The sequence below is a fragment of the Mustela putorius genome, unplaced genomic scaffold, assembly GCF_011764305.1.
Source record: "Mustela putorius furo isolate JIRA1106 unplaced genomic scaffold, ASM1176430v1.1 tig00003987_pilon_pilon_pilon, whole genome shotgun sequence".
NCBI lineage: Eukaryota > Metazoa > Chordata > Mammalia > Carnivora > Mustelidae > Mustela > Mustela putorius.
In genome coordinates this window covers 1,136,049-1,156,412 of record NW_025422126.1, presented here as the reverse complement: position 1 = coordinate 1,156,412, position 20,364 = coordinate 1,136,049, and the positions used below count along the sequence as shown (strand labels likewise).

General features: G+C 36.7%; 3 protein-coding genes across 3 annotated transcripts; 2 read left to right on the top strand and 1 right to left on the bottom strand.

The window, feature by feature from the left end:
• Positions 1-3,959: 3,959 nt before the first annotated feature.
• Positions 3,960-4,916, top strand: LOC101679424 (olfactory receptor 52Z1-like). Its single transcript, XM_004768265.2, has one exon. It carries the CDS (start codon positions 3,960-3,962, stop codon positions 4,914-4,916), a length of 957 nt encoding a protein of 318 aa, XP_004768322.2.
• Positions 4,917-9,241: 4,325 nt separating this feature from the next.
• On the bottom strand, positions 9,242-10,186 carry LOC101679719 (olfactory receptor 51V1-like). Its single transcript, XM_004768266.1, has one exon. It carries the CDS (start codon positions 10,184-10,186, stop codon positions 9,242-9,244), a length of 945 nt encoding a protein of 314 aa, XP_004768323.1.
• Positions 10,187-17,955: 7,769 nt separating this feature from the next.
• Positions 17,956-18,900, top strand: LOC101680017 (olfactory receptor 51V1-like). The gene has a single exon (XM_004768267.1). The coding sequence runs from the start codon at positions 17,956-17,958 to the stop codon at positions 18,898-18,900; it is 945 nt and encodes a 314-aa protein (XP_004768324.1).
• The last annotated feature ends 1,464 nt before the right edge of the window (positions 18,901-20,364 follow it).

The following is a 20,364-nucleotide window of genomic DNA, read 5'->3' as shown; positions in this document are numbered from 1 at the left end:
AATGTGAGTCTTGTGAAAATCTTTCATATATCCCTAAATACTTTTCTGACTACTTTTGGCTTCAGTGGAAGAAGCAGAACACCCATATAATAACCTGGTTGAATTATCTTTTGTCATCAGGGGGCCTTGATCCCAGAATTTGTTCATTTTCTTGCTTCAACTTCCTTTTTGCTACCAAACTCCTCTGACATCAATGGACATGTTCAGCTCTTGTTCAAAAGAACACTTTCCAGTACCTTTTGATCCTTCCAGTTAACTGTTTTCCTTTCCTTCAGTGCCAGTCTTCTCAAGAGTTGTTCACCACTGCTGTTTTCAGCTTTCACACACCCAATAGCTTGCAATCAGTTGTCAGACTTTACCCACACCAATTCTTTGAAATTGTACTAGCCATTAATGAAAGTCTAATATTTTTCACTAGAAACTAGTAAATATCTAATATTTTTATTTCACATCCTACTCTCAACACACATCAACACAACAATTGGGGAATGACAATGAACCATCATCGTCATCATCACCACTACCACCACTGGAAAGAATAAGAAAAATAACATTGGAAAAAAACCCTCAGAATTGTGAAAATTGTTAGGCAGACAAGAATACGATGGGATCAAGACAAGTGAAGAAGAGGAAAGTTTTAAGAAGGGAGTGCTCACTAGTGGCAAATGAAAAAGTGTATTAAAATAAGCATGGAGGGGGTGCCTAGGTGGCTCAGTAGGTTAAGCCTGTGCCTTCAGCTCAGGCCATGATCTCAGGGTCTTGGGATCGAGCCCCGCATTGGGCTCTCTGCTCAGCAGGGAACTTGCTTTCCTCTCTCTCTGCCTGCCTCTCTGCCTAGTTGCAATCTCTATCTCTCTGTCAAATAGATAAATAAATAAATCTTAAAAAAAAAAAGCATGGGGTTTTTAAGCAAAAGAATTTGAGTTTGAATCTTTGCTTGGATAGATACTAGGTTGGACAAATTATTCAAACTAGTTATGTCATAGTTTCCTAAAGTGTGAAGTGGAAACCATTCCCGTAGCCATTCTGTTGGGTTCTTATTATAATTAAATGGCATTTTGTGAGCATTTAATTATAGAAAGTAGTTAGCACAGGATATAACTCATGGTAAATACTCAAACATTAGTTAAACAGTATAAATAATGTGGGGAGTACAACTTGTTTTTTGGGTTAAAAGCCCAGGTGATTGAAGGCTGTCACTATGATCAAATGGACTACATACTGGACATGCAGCTAGGGTAGAGATTTAATGCCATAACTCTTCTCTTCTTAAGTCTTTCTTTTTTGAATCTAATAGAATGATTTATAGTTACACTAAACTGAAGCATACAGCCTGATATGTATCAATGTATTTTTAAGCTCCAGTTCCATGATTGGATTTTAGTCTTTTGTATCTAGAAGTAGCTATGAGCTAGTTGTTCCAAATTATATGGGCAAAGAATTTGGAAGGGTGAAATGCCTCCCCCAAGGTCCCAGTTGGTTCAGGGGATAGCTGAGGCATCAGATCAGACAGAGCCTCATGCCTAGTCCAGTTCTCTTGCAGTGCACTATGCAGGTTTGATAGTCTGCCAGATTTATTTCTTTAGTGGTTCCATAGACACATCATATATTAATAGTTTCAAAACAATTGCTTTAACTTTCTCTGAGTCTTGCATCTCCTACTTTATTTTCTGTGTTGGTTAGTGGCATCACATTTCCCAGACAGTAGGTCTCAAATGTTATACTGCCTTTCATTTTTGCTTCATATAACATATCACTTGGAATTCTCCATTTTATTTTTTCAAACACATTTCTTCTCTATCCCCTTTTTTTCACTTAACGCCAAATTCTTAGTTCTGCTTGATTTGTTGCAAAAGCTTCCTACATTAACTGAGGTAGTTATCCTTCATCTCTTCCATCCATCTTTTTGTTATTTAAACCATATTTACTCAACAAAAATATATTAGATTTTGGAGATATAGCTATCATGGAACTTCAGACAGAGTGGTGAAAAATACTACAAAACTTGCCACTAGGAATTATACTGGTGTGCTACTGGGAAGTAGAGAATAAAAAATAAGCATATTGCCCATCCGCAAAAACTTCTCTGAAAGGGTAAATCTTAAATTTTGATCCCATTATGTTCTCCTTAGGACTATGGTAAAATATTAGATATTCAGGAAATATTGTTGAATAAGAAATCAATTCTTAGTATAAAGAACTAAACCCAAAGCTGTTAGCTTGACTTTTAAAACTATGAATCCTTAAGGCACAATCTACTTGTCCAGTCATGTTTCTCAAGTGTGCAAGCCTTTGATACACTACATGTATTTTTACATGTAGTAAAATACATTGATTTTTACAATGATTTAAGGCATTCCTCATTTTAGGTTTTTATTTGTCTTGGTTCTTTTTTCTAATGGTAGTATCTTGGAAGCCTAAAGGTTTTCTGATAAACGGATCTAATGACAACACTTCAGTGAATCTTTGCCTCACCCTCTAGTTAAAGGTAATGTCTCTTCTGTGTTCTATACATGTAACTTCATGTCTCTCATCATTCTTATCCTGATCTGCTTTGGAGGTTACTTTTGTCTATGTCCCATGATCCTCACAAGGGTAAGAGATCCTTGAAATAAAGGATATGTGTAGTTTTCCCAGCACGATTTATTGAAGAGACTATCTTTTTTCCATTGTATATTTTTTCCTGCTTTGTCAAAGATTATTTGACCATAGACTTGAGGGTCCATATATGGGCTCTCTACTCTGTTCCACTGGTCTATTTGTCTCTTTTTATGCCAATACATGCTGTCTTGGTGATCACAGCTTTGTAGTAAAGCTTGAAATCAGGTAACGTGATGCCGCCAGTTTTGTTTTTCTTTTTCAACATTTCCTTAGCAATTCAGGGCCTCTTCTGATTCCATACATATTTTAAAGGATATATGTAGTTTATATTCAATTCCTTCTTTAGCATAGTATTAATCACAGAATTAACTTAAAGAAATATTCATTAACTTATAACTCTTGCATGAGTTTGCAACTCATTTTTCGTTGTTGTTTTTTCCTTACCTATGAGTTGCCTTTTTCTTTTCTCCAGTAAAAATTCAAGTTTGACCAGAAAAGAAAAAAAGGAGGGGAAGGAAAGGACACATATTTGAACACAAGCTGGAAGGAATAAATAGGAGGGAAAAAGCAGTGTAGACAAGAGAGAGTGAAGGGAGGATTTAATGTGTGTAAAAGGATACTATCTGCTGAGCTAGAATGATGTCATAGGAGCTCTTGCTTTGCACAGTATTGTTTTAACTGAAACATATGCGTACTAGGACTATGGAAAGAGAGAATATGATTCCAATACAAACCATGTTAAGATAATACAGCAGTATACAAAGCAAGGGCTATCTCGATATATCTTTTTCTTTTTCTCCAAGTTATTTTTATTTGGTGATGAAAGACTTAATATTGAATTACAGAAATAATGGTTGTTACTGACTTAGTGGTTGAATTCTCCAAATGCCACACTAGTATCCTGAACTCTTTATTTCTGGAGTGTGTGATTAATAATCAGAAAGAAACTGAGAATTATCATTGGAAAAAAACAGTCAAATGAGAAGGAAAACCATGATGTGCAAGAGTATTTAAGAGACTTCATGTATAATGCTAAGTCAATAAGTATAATGTATCAACCATAGGGTCTAGACCAAATTATAAACCCATAATTTTTGTTATTATTGTAGTTATAACCATTAGAATTACCATAGCATCAGCTCTATACGGTCATGGTAACTTTCACATCAGTGAAGCCTATCTGAATCATCCTTGAATGATCATCCTTGAATCATTACTGATTACTGATTCTTTTTTAAAGCAATACTTTATTCCAGTGCCAAGATTCATACTGAAACCTGATAAAATAACTCTGCTTCTTCACTCTCTCCCTTTCTCTTTTTCAATTCTAGTTCCAGTATCAGCAGACGGAGTAAAATATGGCAATCTCTTCAAACCACACCAACCTTAGAGATATTTGGTACACCATGATTGGTATCCCAGGACTAGAAGATGCACACATATGGATTTCCATTCCCATCTGTTCCATGTACATAGTTGCTGTCATAGGCAACACCCTCTTATTATTCCTGATATTTACTGAACGCAGTCTTCATGAACCCATGTACCTTTTCTTGTCCATGTTGGCCCTGGCAGATATCTTTCTCTCCACAGTCACTACACCAAAGATGTTAGCAATCTTCTGGTTCCAAGATGGGGGTATTTCTTTTGGTTGTTGTGTGTCCCAGATGTTTTTTCTACACTTCATCTTTGTGGCAGAGTCTGCCATATTGCTGGCCATGGCATTCGACCGCTATGTAGCCATCTGTTATCCATTACGATATACTAATATTCTAACCCCCTCAGTCATTGGAAAAATGGGTATTGCATCTGTGATTAGGAGTTTCTTTATCTGCCTCCCCTTGGTTTTTCTGGTTTATCGGCTTACTTATTGTGGGAAGAATATTATTCATCACTCATACTGTGAACATATGGGCATTGCCAGGCTTGCCTGTGATAGCATCAAAGTCAACATATACTATGGTGTGATTGTAGCGCTATTTTCTACATGCCTGGATGTCGTGTTAATCATCATTTCCTATGCTCTTATACTCCGTACTGTGTTTAGAATTCCTTCCCAAGATGCCCGACTCAAGGCTCTGGGTACTTGCGGCTCCCATGTCTGTGTTATCCTACTGTTCTATACTCCGGCCTTTTTTTCATTCTTTGCTCACCGATTTGGGGACCACAATATACCACTCCATGTACATATCCTCCTTGCCAATCTTTATGTGGTGGTACCACCCACTCTCAACCCGATTATTTATGGAGTTAAGACTAAGCAAATTCAGGAGAAGTTTATCCATATCTTTTCTGTGAGCAAAAAATTATGCTGATGTCAACTATACAATTTAATTTTTCCATTCTTCTATGTAATTCCACCAATTGTAGAGTCCCTCAAATTATATCAGACATCTTATATGATGCCAGCATTACGAAAAGACAGTAACAGTGAATTTCTGAGATCATGTTAAAAGCTTATTTACTTATTCATTTATTTTATTGCTGATTTTTTTCAGGACAGTATCAGATTAGGGACACCTTAGACTCTGTAAATTTTGAGTTTAGTTACAACAGACTTAAAGCACATTAACTCAGTCACTATCTTCAATTTCATATGAACACAGAAAAATAGGAAAACACAACCCACACCCTAAAAAAGAATGGATAAAGCAGAATTCCAAATCAACTTAACAGGTTCTCTTTCCATTTTCCTATATTACCTTTGAAATTCAGAGAAAATAATATGTGTTTAGCATTGTGATCTAGTAGTGAGCATTTGAGCTCCAAGTTCAAGTTTTGAATTCCAGATGTCTTGCCTTGGTAAAGAGTATTTACCCTTTCTGGGTTTCTACATATTTATCTTTATAGTGAGCAGGAAATACTGCATATTTTATAAGGCTATTGAAAGTATTAAATAAGATGATTTATACAAAACTTGTAAAAGCAGTGTATAACACAGTGAAATTCAAAGAATGTTGCCTATTGCTATTATTACCAGTAGTATATTTGATCTGCATCCCACAAATACTGGACAGGATAGAAAAAGGAGGCTCCTTTCTTTTTTTCTTTTTTCCATGTATTTTTTTTAATTTTTTATTTTTTATAAACATATATTTTTATCCCCAGGGGTACAGGTCTGTGAATCACCAGGTTTACACACTTCACAGCACTCACCAAAGCACATACCCTCCCCAATGTCAATAACCCCACCCCCTTTCTCCCAACCCCTCCTCCCCCCAACAACCCTCAGTTTGTTTTGTGAGATTAAGAGTCACTTATGGTTTCTCTCCCTCCCAATCCCATCTTGTTTCATTGATCTTCTCCTACCCACTTAAGCCCCCATGTTGCATCACCACTTCCTCATATCAGGGAGATCATGTGATAGTTGTCTTTCTCTGCTTGACTTATTTCGCTAAACATGATACGCTCTAGTTCCTTTCTTCACATAATGTCAGACATTCTGGGACATAATGACTTAGGTAATCTGGGGGCATCAAACCATTTTAATTTCTCGGTATGAAGGCAGGAGAAAGATTTTGTTAGAGATAGAAATTGAAGAATTATTATCATATATGTTAGTTAAAGCATTAGGATGGACAAAAAATCCATATCTGCTCCTCAAATGAATATTAAAGTAGTTATAACAATCCTAGTCATTACATGAATGCTATGAACTGTATTTTTTTCACAATAAGAGCAATAATTATTACTGCTACTGGTAACAGTAAAAGATATTTATCAGGGAATTAAAGCAACAATGGGATGTCAGATGAAATAAATATGTAACAAAATAAATAATAAAGGAACTTTATATGTATTGAATATGAATATGAATATGTATTCACTTGTACAAGTACTCATGCAAATTTACAAATGTGTCTTATTTGCTCATACCATTGCTGATGAAGGTGAAAGCTGAAAACATAAATGCACAGGATAAATACATTACTTAAAATATAGTGTAATTATTAATATTACAGAAAAAATTACAATAAAACAGTAATATGGAAATAAGTTAAAATTTGGGGGGCTTTTTTTTGTTTCAGGGGGACTTTTTATTAAAAGAGAAGGAGGGGGAGGATAGAGAGGAAATGGAGAGAAAGAATCAAAGCCGGTTCCACACCCAGAACTTAAATTATTTTTTTTAAAGATTTTTTATTTATTTGAAAGAGAGAGACAGAGAGAACCCCCATGGGGGGAGGGGCAGAGGGAGAGGCCCAAGCAAACTTCCCACTGATCAAGGAGCCCAAAGTGGGGTTCCAACGCAGGACCCTGAGATCATGTCCTGAGCCCAAGTTAGATCTTTAACTGACTGAGGCACCCAGGGGTCCCTAAGCTAAAAATGTTTTAAATAGAAATTACAGGTTCATAAGATGGGACGGACTTATCAGGTAACCTCAAATAAATGGATGTACACACACATACATATTCATATAAGGAATCACATATATATGCATATTTGCACAAAAATTCTGGAAAAATATATAGAATTCTACTAATGTGTAAATTTTTAGAAGAACCATTTACTTGCACATTTAAAGGGACACATTGGGGTTGGGAATTGATATACATGTAGTTTAGTAAAGAAAGTTTAACTTATGCCAAAAATACATAAACATTACCTTATAATAAATAGAAGCAGCCAAAATTAAGAAATAGTACCATGAATAGTTAGTTTAACCTATCAGAATATATCTATATATCTATATCTCATAAAGATATTTAAATTCCATATATATTCCATATATGTGTATATATATGTGTGTGCGTGTATGTGTGTGTGTATGTATACATACACATGAAATACCAAGATATTCTGCTTTTTGAAAACTATTGAGTTTTCATTTCCTCCACTAAGTCTATTATCATTAAGTACCTCTGTTAAAGGGTACCAGCTAGAATAAGGGTAGAAAGGAAGGAGGTTTAGATGCAGATGAAGTTCCTTTAGACACAAAAGAGAACCCCTTTCAGCATGAGATGAGAAAGAGATATATGGAAAGGAGAGGGAAGATACAGTCTTCAAGGTTCTAGTTTCAGTTTCACACTCTCTGACTCTTGTTCAAAATGTCAGGGAATAAAAGCACAGAAACCCAATGAGTTTTGAACAGGAAGAAAAAGGGAGGGGAGATGAATATCTTATTTCCTGCTTAAATATCTGAAAGAGATTTCATAGCAAGTTGTCTCATGCCTTTATGAGAGAGTAGCATTAGGGTAAAAATGACCATGTGGCACGTTCAGTCAGAGAACTGGTTTCCTTCTATTTCACAAAGACAACAGTGAATATAGGATTTTTTCACAGCATTGTGGGGAACACAAAGACCATGGCAAATGCTGCCTAGGGAAGTTGAAAATGGAGTTGCTTTGGTTAGGGAAAAATGGTTCTGTAGCCAAGGGCTATAGACACAAATGCCAGAGTTGGGGAAGTAAGAGAAAATAGGTCAGGTTTCAGGGCTTGTAGATTAAGATCCAACATTTTGGATACCTCTCTAAGAAGAATCCAGGAGAAAATTATCAAATAATATATCTAAATCCCATCACTTTCTACCTCCTCAAAATTTGACTTATTATTTAACCTTGATGTGTTTTAAACTATCCATGTATGTAAAAAAATAATACCTACATGGAGTCTTGCTGGGGAGATAAATTAGAAACAAACTGAGGAATACCTGGCTGGCTCAGTTGTTTAAGCATCTGACTCTTGATTCCAGCTCAGTTCATGATCGAAGGGTCATGAGATTAAGCCCTGTGTTGGGCCCTTCACTGTGTATGGAGCTTACCTGAGCTTCTTTCTCTCCTTCTGCCCCTCCCTGCTTTCTCTCTCTCTCTCTAAAATAATTAATTGATTATTTTTTCAAAAAATAAACATTTATATTACTTGGCCATAGTAACATTTTATGCTTTCTCTTTCCTTTTTTTGTTTTTTAAACTGGGCCAGGAAATTTAAATGAGATTAGGAATTATTTTCAAATGGTAGTTGCTATTTGTATTATTTGGGTAAACAAACTGATCACAAAGGTCTATTTCATTCTACCCTGGCAATTACTGCTTGTCAATATCTTTAGTTCAATTACTGCTCGAAGGAAGGGAATAGGGAAAGATTGAGTGGCTGGTGAGTAACTTGGTATCAAGATTAGTTTTTCATTGTTTGTCTCACTACTTTTTAAGCGGCCCGAAGAGTCAAATTTCTTCATAATATTTACTCCATTACACGACCATATGATAGAGTGGTTAGCAGGGAGAATGGCTGAATAAACAAGAATGCTACCGAAGGTAGTAGAAATGGACTAAGATCATTGCTGACACTTAAATAATTAATTAAAGGATTTTAATCAGTAAAATTTATCTTTTCCTTAATGAGTAGATCCCAAAATACCTTCACTCAGCTGAACATGGTAAGATATACATTTTAATAGTGAATGTGCCTTATACATTAATAGGATCCTCAGCCCATTATATATGTATTTTCTTATTTATAAAATTGATCACAATATAACCCATATCAGTTTCACTGACTTATGGTTGTGGGGAAAAAAGGAGAGGGAATAACATGAAAAACATACAAATAAAAATCATTAAATATATTTATAACTATTTACTGACTTACCCTTTTAAGCTCCACTTGTTGACTTTCAAATACATTCACATTTGATCTCAAGACTTACATTCTTTTCAGATAAAACAATCTCTGGACTCTCCTTCGTATTTGTTGGGTCTTGATACTATAAATAATGGGGTTCATCAAGGGTGGGAAAAGGATATAGATGTTGCCCATGAGGACATGAACCAACGGTGAGAGGTGTTTTCCAAAGCGGTGCACCATAGTCAGACCAATGATGGGGATATAGAAAACTGAAACAGCGCAGATGTGAGATACACAGGTCTGCAAGGACTTGATTCTCTCCTCTCGTGATGCAATAGCTAAGACTGCATACAAGATCATGATATAGGAGATAAGTATGAGCACTGCATCCAACAATAGGTTGCTGATTACCAGGGCTAGACCATAAATGCTGTTGAAGCGGATGTCTGAACAGGCCATTCTAATTAAGTCTTGGTGCAGGCAGAAAGAGTGAGAAAGGATGTGGGGGCGGCAATAATTTAAGAACTTCAGGCGAATGATGACTGGAGGTATGAGTAAAGAACTCCTGCATAAGATTGCCACCGCAATTTTCATGATTTTGTCATTAGTTAGGATGGAAGAGTAGCGTAGCGGGTTGCAAATGGCAATGTATCGGTCAAAAGCCATAGCAAGGAGGACAGAGGACTCCACGAAGGACAGACCATGGATAAAGTAGGACTGGGCAATGCAGGAATCCAGGCTGATCTCATGAATGATCCCCCACAGGACCCCCAGCACTGTGTACATAGTAGACAGTCCCATGCACAGGTCAGTGAGGCCCAGCATGGCAAGGAGGTAAAACATGGGCTGGTGTAGGCTTGGCTCAGTCCGGATCACATGCAGCACCATGCAGTTTCCCAGGAAGACCATGGCATAAATGGAGGAGAAAGGGATGGAGATCCAGAGATAGTGAACCTCAAGGCCAGGAAAACCAGTGAGAATAAATCTGGAACTACTGACATTCAAGATAGAGATGCGAGACATTAGTAGAAGATTGAAAATATTTCTAGAGAGATGTTACAAGTTAGATCAGTTTATGCTCCTCTAATTTCTAGTAACACTTGTCAGCTTTTGAGAAGAAAATAAATTAAAATATAATACAGTTTCCTTAAGTGTCATAAACTTAGAAAAACAGAGACCTGCTTCTGTATTCTTTAAGGTAAAAATCCATTGTCTAGACAGAGATTTTCCAGGACCAGTGGCTATGTATGCCAAGAAACTAGGGGGGTTTTATGCAGAAATAATGATGCTAATGGGATTTGGATTTGGAGCTGGACTTCTGGGAGTCTTTGTTCATTCCTCAAAGAAGGTAACAGCCACGGCTGTTATTATCCTCAGTAAAATATGGAATGCATTGCTAATACTTCTCGAGTACCAAAAATGTTTCTGTCACTATTCCCAAGGGGCTATAAGACCCCAGAGGAAACAAACTGATTAAAGTAAACTAACTTGCAGAACATTACAATTTAGTTGAGAGAAACCTAACAAACTAAGAAATCAGAACTTTTTTTTTTTTTTACATATTCCACATTGTTTAGCCCCCTCTAAATCATTTATCCTTTTTAGTTGTACTTCATTATATTTTTCTTTATTTTTATGTACCTCATTATTCTGCATGAGATTCCTCCTTTATCTGGTCCTCTGTGTTTTTATCCCTTTTATCTTTTTATATAACATAAATGACATTTTAAACTGTCATTTAAACCAAACCAATACTTCATCTCAGGTGATAGCTGGAAAGAGAATGGCTAAATCATATGGTACGTATTTATTTAACTTTCTAAAATACTTGCCAATGTGTCTTCCAAGGCAAGTTACCATCTGACATTCAGGCCAGCAGTGTATGAGAATTACAGTTCCTCCACATCTAGGCCAATACCTTGTATGGTCAGATTTTTTGGTTTTCTTTTGCTTTGCTATATTAATAGATGTGTAGTGATATATCACTATGGTTTTAAATTGTCTTTCCCTTATGATTCTTTTGCATCTTTTTACATGCTTATTTGTTATATATACAAGTCTTGGTGAAATGGTTATTCAAATAATTTTTCTTTTGTGATGAAGTTCTTTTCTTATTGAGTTTGTAGAGTTCTTTACACATTTAAATTACAAAACCCTTAGGAGACACTTGATTTGCAAATAGTTATTTTCAGGTTGCAAATTGTCCTTTATTTCTCCTAACAGTGACTTTTGCAAAGCAATTTTTTTCATGTTGACAAACTCCAATTTATACATCTTTTTCTTTGAAGGTATATGTTATGTTATGTTTACAAACTCTGTGTCAAATCCAGGGTCACAAGTCTTCCTTCCTTTGCTCCTAGAAGTGTTATATTGTACTTTTAGTTCTATAATCCATTTTGTTTATTTGACAGAGATCACAAGTAGGCAGAGAGGCAGGCAGAGAGAGAGAGAGAGAGGAGGAAGCAGGCTCCCCGCTGAGCAGAGAGCCTGATGTGGGGCTCGACCCTGGGATCATGACCTGAGCCGAAGGCAGAGGCTTTAACCCACTGAGCCACCCAGGCGCCCCTATAATCCATTTTGAATTGGTTTCTGTAAATGGTATCAAGTTTGTTTCTGTCTTCCAGCACTTTCATTTTGAAAAAGGCTACACTTTTTTTTTTTAAATCAAGTGTCTTATTTCTTGTTTTTAATTTATTTTTTATTTATTTTCAGACAGTATTCATTATTTTTTCACCACACCCAGTGCTCCATGCAATCTGTGCCCTCTATAATACCCACCACCTGGTACCCTGACCTCCCACCCCCCGCCACTTCAAACCTCTCAGTTTGTTTTTCAGAGTCCATAGTCTCTCATGGTTCACCTCCCTTTCCAATTTCCCCCAACCCCCTTCTCCTCTCTAACTCCCCATGTCCTCCATGCTATTTGTTAAGCTCCACAAATAAGTGAAACTATATGACAACTGACTCTCTCTGCTTGACTTATTTCACTCAGCATAATCTCCTCCAGTCCTGTCCATTTTGATACAAAAGTTGGGTATTCATCCTTTCTGGCTACGCTTTCTCAATTGGTTTGGCTTTGAACTTTGAACAAAAATCATTTGAATGCATTTATGTGGTGTATCTGACCTCTCTAGTCTGGTGTTAATCTATGTCTCCCTTCTTCCACCACACCATCCTATCTTGATTATTGTGGCTTTATAAGAAAAGTCTTAAAATGCAGCAAGGTTCTCTAAATTTGTTCTGGCTACCACCATTCTTTTGCCCATACCTATAAATATTGGGATACATTTGTAAATATGTGCATAAAACTTGTAGAGAAGTTGATTGAGAGTGTGTTAAACTAGAAAATAAAATTGGGGAAAAATCAGCATGTCTTTCAATGCATTACTATGGAACATATTTAAATCGGTCTATTCTTTGATCTTTCCATTACTATTATTTGGTTTTCATTCTAGCATTTTGAACATTTTTTTTAGATTTAATGCCAAATATTTTATTTTGGGGGTGCAATTATAATGGAATTTTTTTTTAATTTCAGAATCAAACTGTTATGCTTCTGGTTTCTGTTCTGACATGTAAAGGCCTCAGAAGTTCCCATTTTTATAGCAACAATAATAAAAACTAAACAAATTGAAAATCATTCTTTTCTCAAACCGATCAGAGAACTGAAGTTACAGGGCAAACCATAGTCTAGAAGTACAAAAGAAAGGCGAATAAAGAGAATGACAAAAGAAGCCGAGGGAAATATAAATGCTTATATAAAATAAAATACTTAATCAGCACTGTTGATGAAGTTCAGGGTGCTCAGTATGGGTTAACATGAAAGGGAGTGGGTTCTGCAGACTCTAATAACATGGCAGTGTACTTTTATGAACTTTACTTCAAAGAACCCACAAAATTCTTCCAGTGAAAAGCCAAGGGAAAAAAAAAATCATCTTGTGTCTGTAGCGGGGGAAGTTGCAATTAGCCATTTTGGAACACATCCAGTGTGGTGTCCCTGAGAAAGGACTACTTTCCAGTAGAAGAGACTTTGCTAGTGTCCATCTTAGGCAGAGGGAAAAAGGGAATCACCAGCTCCGGCTCTCTGTAGCCTTCCTATCTCACCCAAAAGGGAGGGAAAAGCAAATTAACACAAGTAAATATGATAACCTAAAGACTCAGGCCCACCAAAAGACAGACTTGCCATAAGGTAAAAGAATGTTTTCCCTCTCTCACTTCTTTCCACAATATCAACAAGGCTTGATATATCAACAGTGGGTTATAGCTGAGAAGTTGCAAGGTGCACACTCTATTTAAGGTATTCTTAGGAAAACTAAAGACAAAAGTAGAGACAAAAATAATAGAGGAATTTGAAAGCTTCAGCATGTATGACTCCAGTAAATGTTTAATGTTCCAACCTGTAGCTAGTTTAATATAAAACCATACACTGAATGGTTATGCATCTTAGTACCTATCATTGATGTATTTTGTCCATCCTTCAACAAAAGCTTATTGCTAACCGCCTGCTAAAAAGAAACCAAGATACAATATGAAGATACAAAGCAGACATCATAACCAGACTCAGATACGAGTCACATTCATAAAGAAGGAACTGAAAATTACTATGATTAATATGGTAAGGGCATGGATAGAAAACATATACAATGTACAATAACAGATGGATAATGTAAGCAAGGAGATGGAAATTCTATGAAAAAAATCAAAATAAAATGCTAGAAATAAAAAACACCTTAACAGAAATAAAGAATGACTTTGATGATAACATCAGCAGACTGGCAATGCTGTGTAATGAATCAGTGAATCATATACATCAACAGAACTTTCAAAAATCAATGTAATATTAATTTCAGGTATACAACACATTGATTCAATTATTATATGCATCACCCTGTTCTTGGTGTATTTAGTGCCATGTTTTAAGAATTTTTGTAATTTGGGTAGTTATTTCACTATTTAAAATGGCCTCCAAGCACAGTGCTGAAGTTTTTCCAGCATTCTTAAGTGCAAGAAGGCTGTTGACATACCTTATAGATAAAATATGTGTGTGCATGAGATAAACTTCCTTCAGGCATGATTTATAATAATGGTGTATGTGAGTTTATGTGAGTTCAATGTGAACAAACCAATGATAGGGTACTCCTAAGGAAAGAAAAAGAGAATTCTCTCATCTGCAGGGGAGAATTCCCCAGAAAGGGCTAAAACAATGTCTTTAGTGCATGTTAAAGTGAAGGAAAAGATGGAAAACCAGCTACGTTTGTGGATTCATGAGATGACAGATGGCAAAAGCTGCATAGTGGGCATCCTTCTGAGATTTAGAAATTTAGGGTCACCATACACATTAGTTGGGAAAATGTAAACCTTACTGAGCTAGTACTAGCTGGTTTGCATGTTTCAAAAGGCTATATGGCATGAAAAATGTGAAACTTCAGGCAGGACAGAATCAACAGATCAGGAAGCAGGAGAAACTTTCATTATCTGCTAAATGTTACAGGAAAACAGTTTTGTGCATAAGCAGGTTTTCAATGCTGATGAGACTGACTTGTTTCATAGTGACACTGGCAAGAGAATCTATACAACATGATGGGGTTTCTGCTAAATGCTATTAAATGCAAAATTCTGTTATACTCACTAATGTGACTAAGGTTTGTAGAAATCTTACCTTTTATTTTTCCTAGCAGTAATAGTTCAGTATTCAATGATTCCGTGTTTGTGGCAACTTTATAACCATGAATAAAGGTAATTGACTTGTGACTGTGCATTGAGATTTTCAATGTATGTATACGGAGAAATACATATGAATGTAATATCCTAGCTCATTTCCCCTATAAAAATGACTTACCTAGCATCCACATCTTAAGCTTCTAAATAGTAATCTGTATGAAAAGGCCCCTAGCTTTTTGGGAAAATAGATGCTGATAGGGCCATCTAGGGAAAGTATGCTGAGCATACCATTATGCCAAAAATTAAAGAAGTGGTAAAACAAATGTCAAAAAGATGCAAAAGCCAAATTATGGTCCTCTTAATGACCAAATCTAGAGCAAATTGAACACTAAAAATATAATAGTGACTATAATTACCTATCAAATAAGATAAAAACAATAAAATAATTCCATAGCATCAAATACTCTCTTGCAAAATACTTTTAAAGTCAAAAGAAAATATACAACTTTACTGTAATGATTCCTGGGAGACCCAACCTTAACAAATGCTCATGTTGATCACCATGAGCATTTGGACAGATTCAAACTACATACGACATGAATATATATACATGAGAAGAATAGAACCTCATTGTCATTACATTGCTGCACAATCTGAATCTAACCATGAGGCCGAATCAAACAAACTCAGATGAGAAGCGTTCTATAAAATAGTTGACTTGTGGGGCACCTGGGTGGCTCAGTGGGTTAAAGCCTCTGCCTTTGGCTCAGGTCATGATCCCAGGGTCCTGGGATCAAGCCTTGCATCAGGCTTTCTGCTCAGCGGGAAGCCTGCTTCTCCCTCTCGCTCTGCCTGCCTCTCTGCCTACTTGTGATCTCTGTCTGTCAAATAAATAAGTAAGTAAAATCTTAAAAAAATAGTTGACGTGTAATTTTCAAAAACTTGTAAGTTATACAAATCAAGGAAATTTGAAGACATTTCACAGGGAAGAAATTTTAAAAAGTAGGAATACTAATACATACATGATTCTGAACTGTATTTTTGTTTACTATAAATTACATTGATGGTATAATTGGAGAAATTTTTTTTAAATAAATGGGGATATAGTACATTACTAAGTATTTCTTTTTTTTTTTTTTAAAGATTTTATTTATTTATTTGACAGGGGCTCGATCCCATGCTCGATCCCGTGCTCACTTCGGCAGCACATATACTAAAAAAAAGTGGGGCTTGATCCCAGGACCCTGAGATCATGACCTGAGCTGAAGGCAGAGGCTTAACTCACTGAGCCACTCAGGCACCCCATAATGGAAGCAAGTTTATCCGGGGTCTGAAAATTTGATAATAGTAATGTGTCCGAGTTAAGTTCATAATGATGATTATTTTATAGTTATGTAAGAGAATGTCCTTGATTATAGAAAACACACACTAAAGAATTCAGGAAGGATAGGGCATTGGGTAGAAAACATCATTAAATCATTCATGAAAATGTTCTTTGTACTTAAAACTTTCCCATAAAACTATTGAAAATATCTCAAAGAAAAAAAATAAAATGTGACCAAAATAGAGAAATGGAGAAAAGTTTTTTTTTTTAAATAAAAGATATATTTCTTAAAGATATATTTGTTTATTTTAGAGAGACATGAGCATGCATGAGTTGGGGCAGGGAAAGAATCTTCAAGTGGATTCCCTGCCAAGTGTAGAGCCCAACACAGGGCTCGATCCCACAGCCCATGAGATCATGACCTAAGCCAAAACCAAGTCAGACGTTTAACTGACTGAGCCACCCAGGTGCCCCATTTCTTTCTTTTTTTTCCCCCTTTTTTTCCTTTTATTTATTTATTTATTTGTTTGTTTATTTATTTATTAAACTTGAGAGAAAGCAAGTAGGGGAGGTGCACTGAGAGAGGGAGAGAATCTCAAGCAGACTTCTTGCTTAGCATGGAGTCCCCACATAGGGCTTGATCTCTTGACCCTGAGATCATGACCTGAGCAGAAATAGGAGTCATTTTCTTAACCAACTAAGGCACTGAGGCACCCCAGTTATCTATAACTTTTTTATACAGCACTGGTGATTTATTATACAGATAATAAAGAGAAGAAAATATTTTAACTATTTCACTCATGAGAGCATAATTAACGTTGTACTATTGACACTCAAGTGAATGTCAATATATTTTGTGTCATTTTTATAGTATTTTTCCAAATGTTTTATATATGGTTCTTCATATTATGCCTCTCTAAAAGGAGACAAATTTTTCAGGGGCTCAGAAAAGGGAGAAATGTTTACTGAGGAAGTCAGTGAACAATAAAAATGAAATTTAGGGAAAAAATGAATAAACCTCATGTAAAACTTATGTAAATATTTTGGTTGATTTCAAACTGAAATAAAGACTAAAGATTCTTCTGGTACTATTTTTTCCTTTGGGTATTTACTTCTTGCTTTTTTCTGAGTAGGTAGTAAATTTTTAGTCAACACGGTTATTCTTTCTCCCTCGAGAATTAAAAAGATCTGTGGTCCCTAGACAATGTGGCCTTTTACCCATTCCTCTCAGTCCCAGGGACTCAAACTACTACCCTGCAGTGAGTGGCTGGATGGGATCTCTCACTTGCGTCAGCCTCCAAATGGGAATGGTGGCCTCCCAGGAGCCTGGGTCCACGTGACCCACGCAATCCTGTTCATTCCTTTCTCATAAATCTGAGCGTTCTGGCTCCCGGTGCCACAGTCACTGGCAAGAAGACAGTGTTCAGGGGGCTTCCTCGGGAGCAGCACAGCAGGAACAGCCCTATGCCCCTCAAGAACTTTAGCTACTGTCACCTGCTGTGTGTCCTACAAGTGACTCAGAAGGATTAAAAGAGAATGAAGTTAATGATCTAATTTGCCCAAAATGGTCAGGGCATTGACTTGCTTCTATGACCTGAGACCAACTATCAAGGAACTTTCTTGGGAAATCATCCTAGGCTGTGGCTTCTCCTGTAGAGTGGAGCTTTCATGGGATTCTACAATGTGCCTTACCTGTGCTACAGTGTGAGTAGCTGTGTCATACTCCACTACTCTCAGCACAGCAGATCATTGGACAAAACTGGTCAGTAAATATCAATCTTCTCTGGAAAATTACCTTCACATAATCATGTCTGCTTCTTCTGCTTCCATTATCAACACCTCAGTATTCATTCTCACAGGATTCCCTGGCCTAGACCAGTACTATCCCTGGTTTTCAATTCCCTTCTCCTCTATCTATGCTGTGGTTTTCCTGGGAAACTGCCTGGTGCTGCATGTGATCCGGACAGAGCAGAGCTTGCATGAGCCTATGTTCTACTTCCTGGCCATGCTGGCCCTCACTGACCTGTGCATAGGGCTTTCCACAGTGCACACGGTGCTGGGGGTCCTGTGGGGGCTCAGCCAGGAGATTGGTCTGGATGCCTGCATTTCACAGACTTACTTTGTCCACGGACTTTCCTGCACAGAGTCTGGAGTCCTTCTGGCCATGGCCTTCAATCGCTTCATTGCAATCTGCAATCCTCTACGATACACATCCATCCTGACTAACAACAGAGTCATTCATGTCATGGTGGCGATTTTGATGAGAAGTGCATTGTCCATTCTTCCTGTCATCATTCGCCTGAAGTTCTTCCATTACTGCCGCCCCCATATCCTCTCCCACTCTTTCTGCCTGCACCAGGACCTACTCCGACTTGCCTGCTCTGACATCCGCTTCAATAGCTTCTATGCCCTGGCTCTGGTGATTTGTACCTTGTTGTTGGATGCTGTGCTCATTCTCATCTCCTATGTTTTCATCTTGCATACAGTGCTGGCAATTGCATCCTGGGAGGAGAGGCTCAAGTCCTTGCAGACCTGTCTATCCCACATCTGTGCTGTCCTGGTTTTTTACATCCCCATCATTGGCCTTACCATGGTGCACCGCTTTGGAAAGCATCTCTCACCTTCCGTTCATGCGCTTATGGGCAATATCTATATTCTCTTTCCACCCCTGATGAATCCAATCATCTACAGTGTAAAGACCCAGCAGATCCGAAGCCGGATGAAGAAGTGGTTTTCCCTAAAAATGAAGTAGGAACCTTGGATGCAATCAGTAAGAATGTTTAAGGTCAGAAGAGTGAAGCCACCTCCCATATGTGCAACAACTTGCAATATAAATAATAATTATTATAACATTTTATTGTTTAATGAGGACTTGAGTGTTAAAGAACTTGAGGCTTTTCAATACAAGAGGGAAAATAGAACTAATTTTTAAAATACACATTCCAGAAAATATTTCTGAATGTCTGCTGTAGAATAATCATGGCCATCATATAAGGAACAAGTGTCTCTGCATTTTGTTGACATGTTCTTGAAACATGGTTGCTATATGAAAATCATGACTCTCCATTATTCAATATTTTCATTCCATTTAGACCCTCTTCCTCCTCAATTTTGGACACATGCTTATTGCTTAGATTCTTCCATTAATTAGTCCTTATACCACAATACATAATATGGTGAAATTGGACTTTCTTCATTCCTATAGGTGAGGTGCAGAACATCTGAAACTATAATGTTGAGCTTTCCCCCACCTCTATTATTTTTTCCCCATTAGTGACAAATGCAAGTCTATCAAAGGAATTTTGAAATAAAAAAATATGGAATCCAACTACCCAAAAGACTTTATTATCACTTTTTCCCATGCTATAAATATTACCTTTTCCACATAAAAATTTCATTCTTCACTTTTTCACTGAGTATCATTGGGATTTTTTTCCATTGGGATTTCTTAATGGTATTTTAAATTCTCCATAGTATACAGAAAAGATTTTAGTTTGAAAGTTCTGCAAAAGCAGGATTGAGAACTGATGATACCTCCCTTAGAGCAATGGTTGTGAAAAGAGAATATCAGATAAGGGATAGAAGAATATTTAGGATCTATGGACACACCTTAATAACTGCATGTGCCTTGCTGAACAGAGTAGCTTCATACTTGATGCTCATGTTTCTAGTTTGTGAAATCAAATTGGTGATGTGTCTTTCAATGAGATAGTGACAAAGAAAGAGCATTATTTATGCAAGTGGAGATAGTGGAAACTACATTGAACATATGAACATTGAACATGAAGAATCTGTGGAGCATTAATAAAATCCATTACAAATATTGAGTAAGTACCCTCAGTGTTTCAGACACAGTGCTAGGCATTGCTCAGGTACAGGAAAACTGTGGAGAGCAAAAAGAGCATTTTGCCTTCAGTATAAGAAATGACACAAATACAAATTTTTAATCATACATCCAAATTAAAAATTCTGAAAAATACCATTATTGAGAAATCAGGAGAGCAGTGACAGGCTTAACTGGGGATGTAATAAGAGTACAGAGGAATTGGTGACTGCCCTGTAATGTATAGTTGAGGCTTCAAAACAACCAGAGGAAAATAAAAAAGAAGTTTTCAGTCAATCAGAAGAAGAAACAAAAACACTGAAAATACATCAGACTGTATGAAAAGCAAGCAAATACCTGAGATTCAGGTATTTGAGATTCAGACATAAAGGT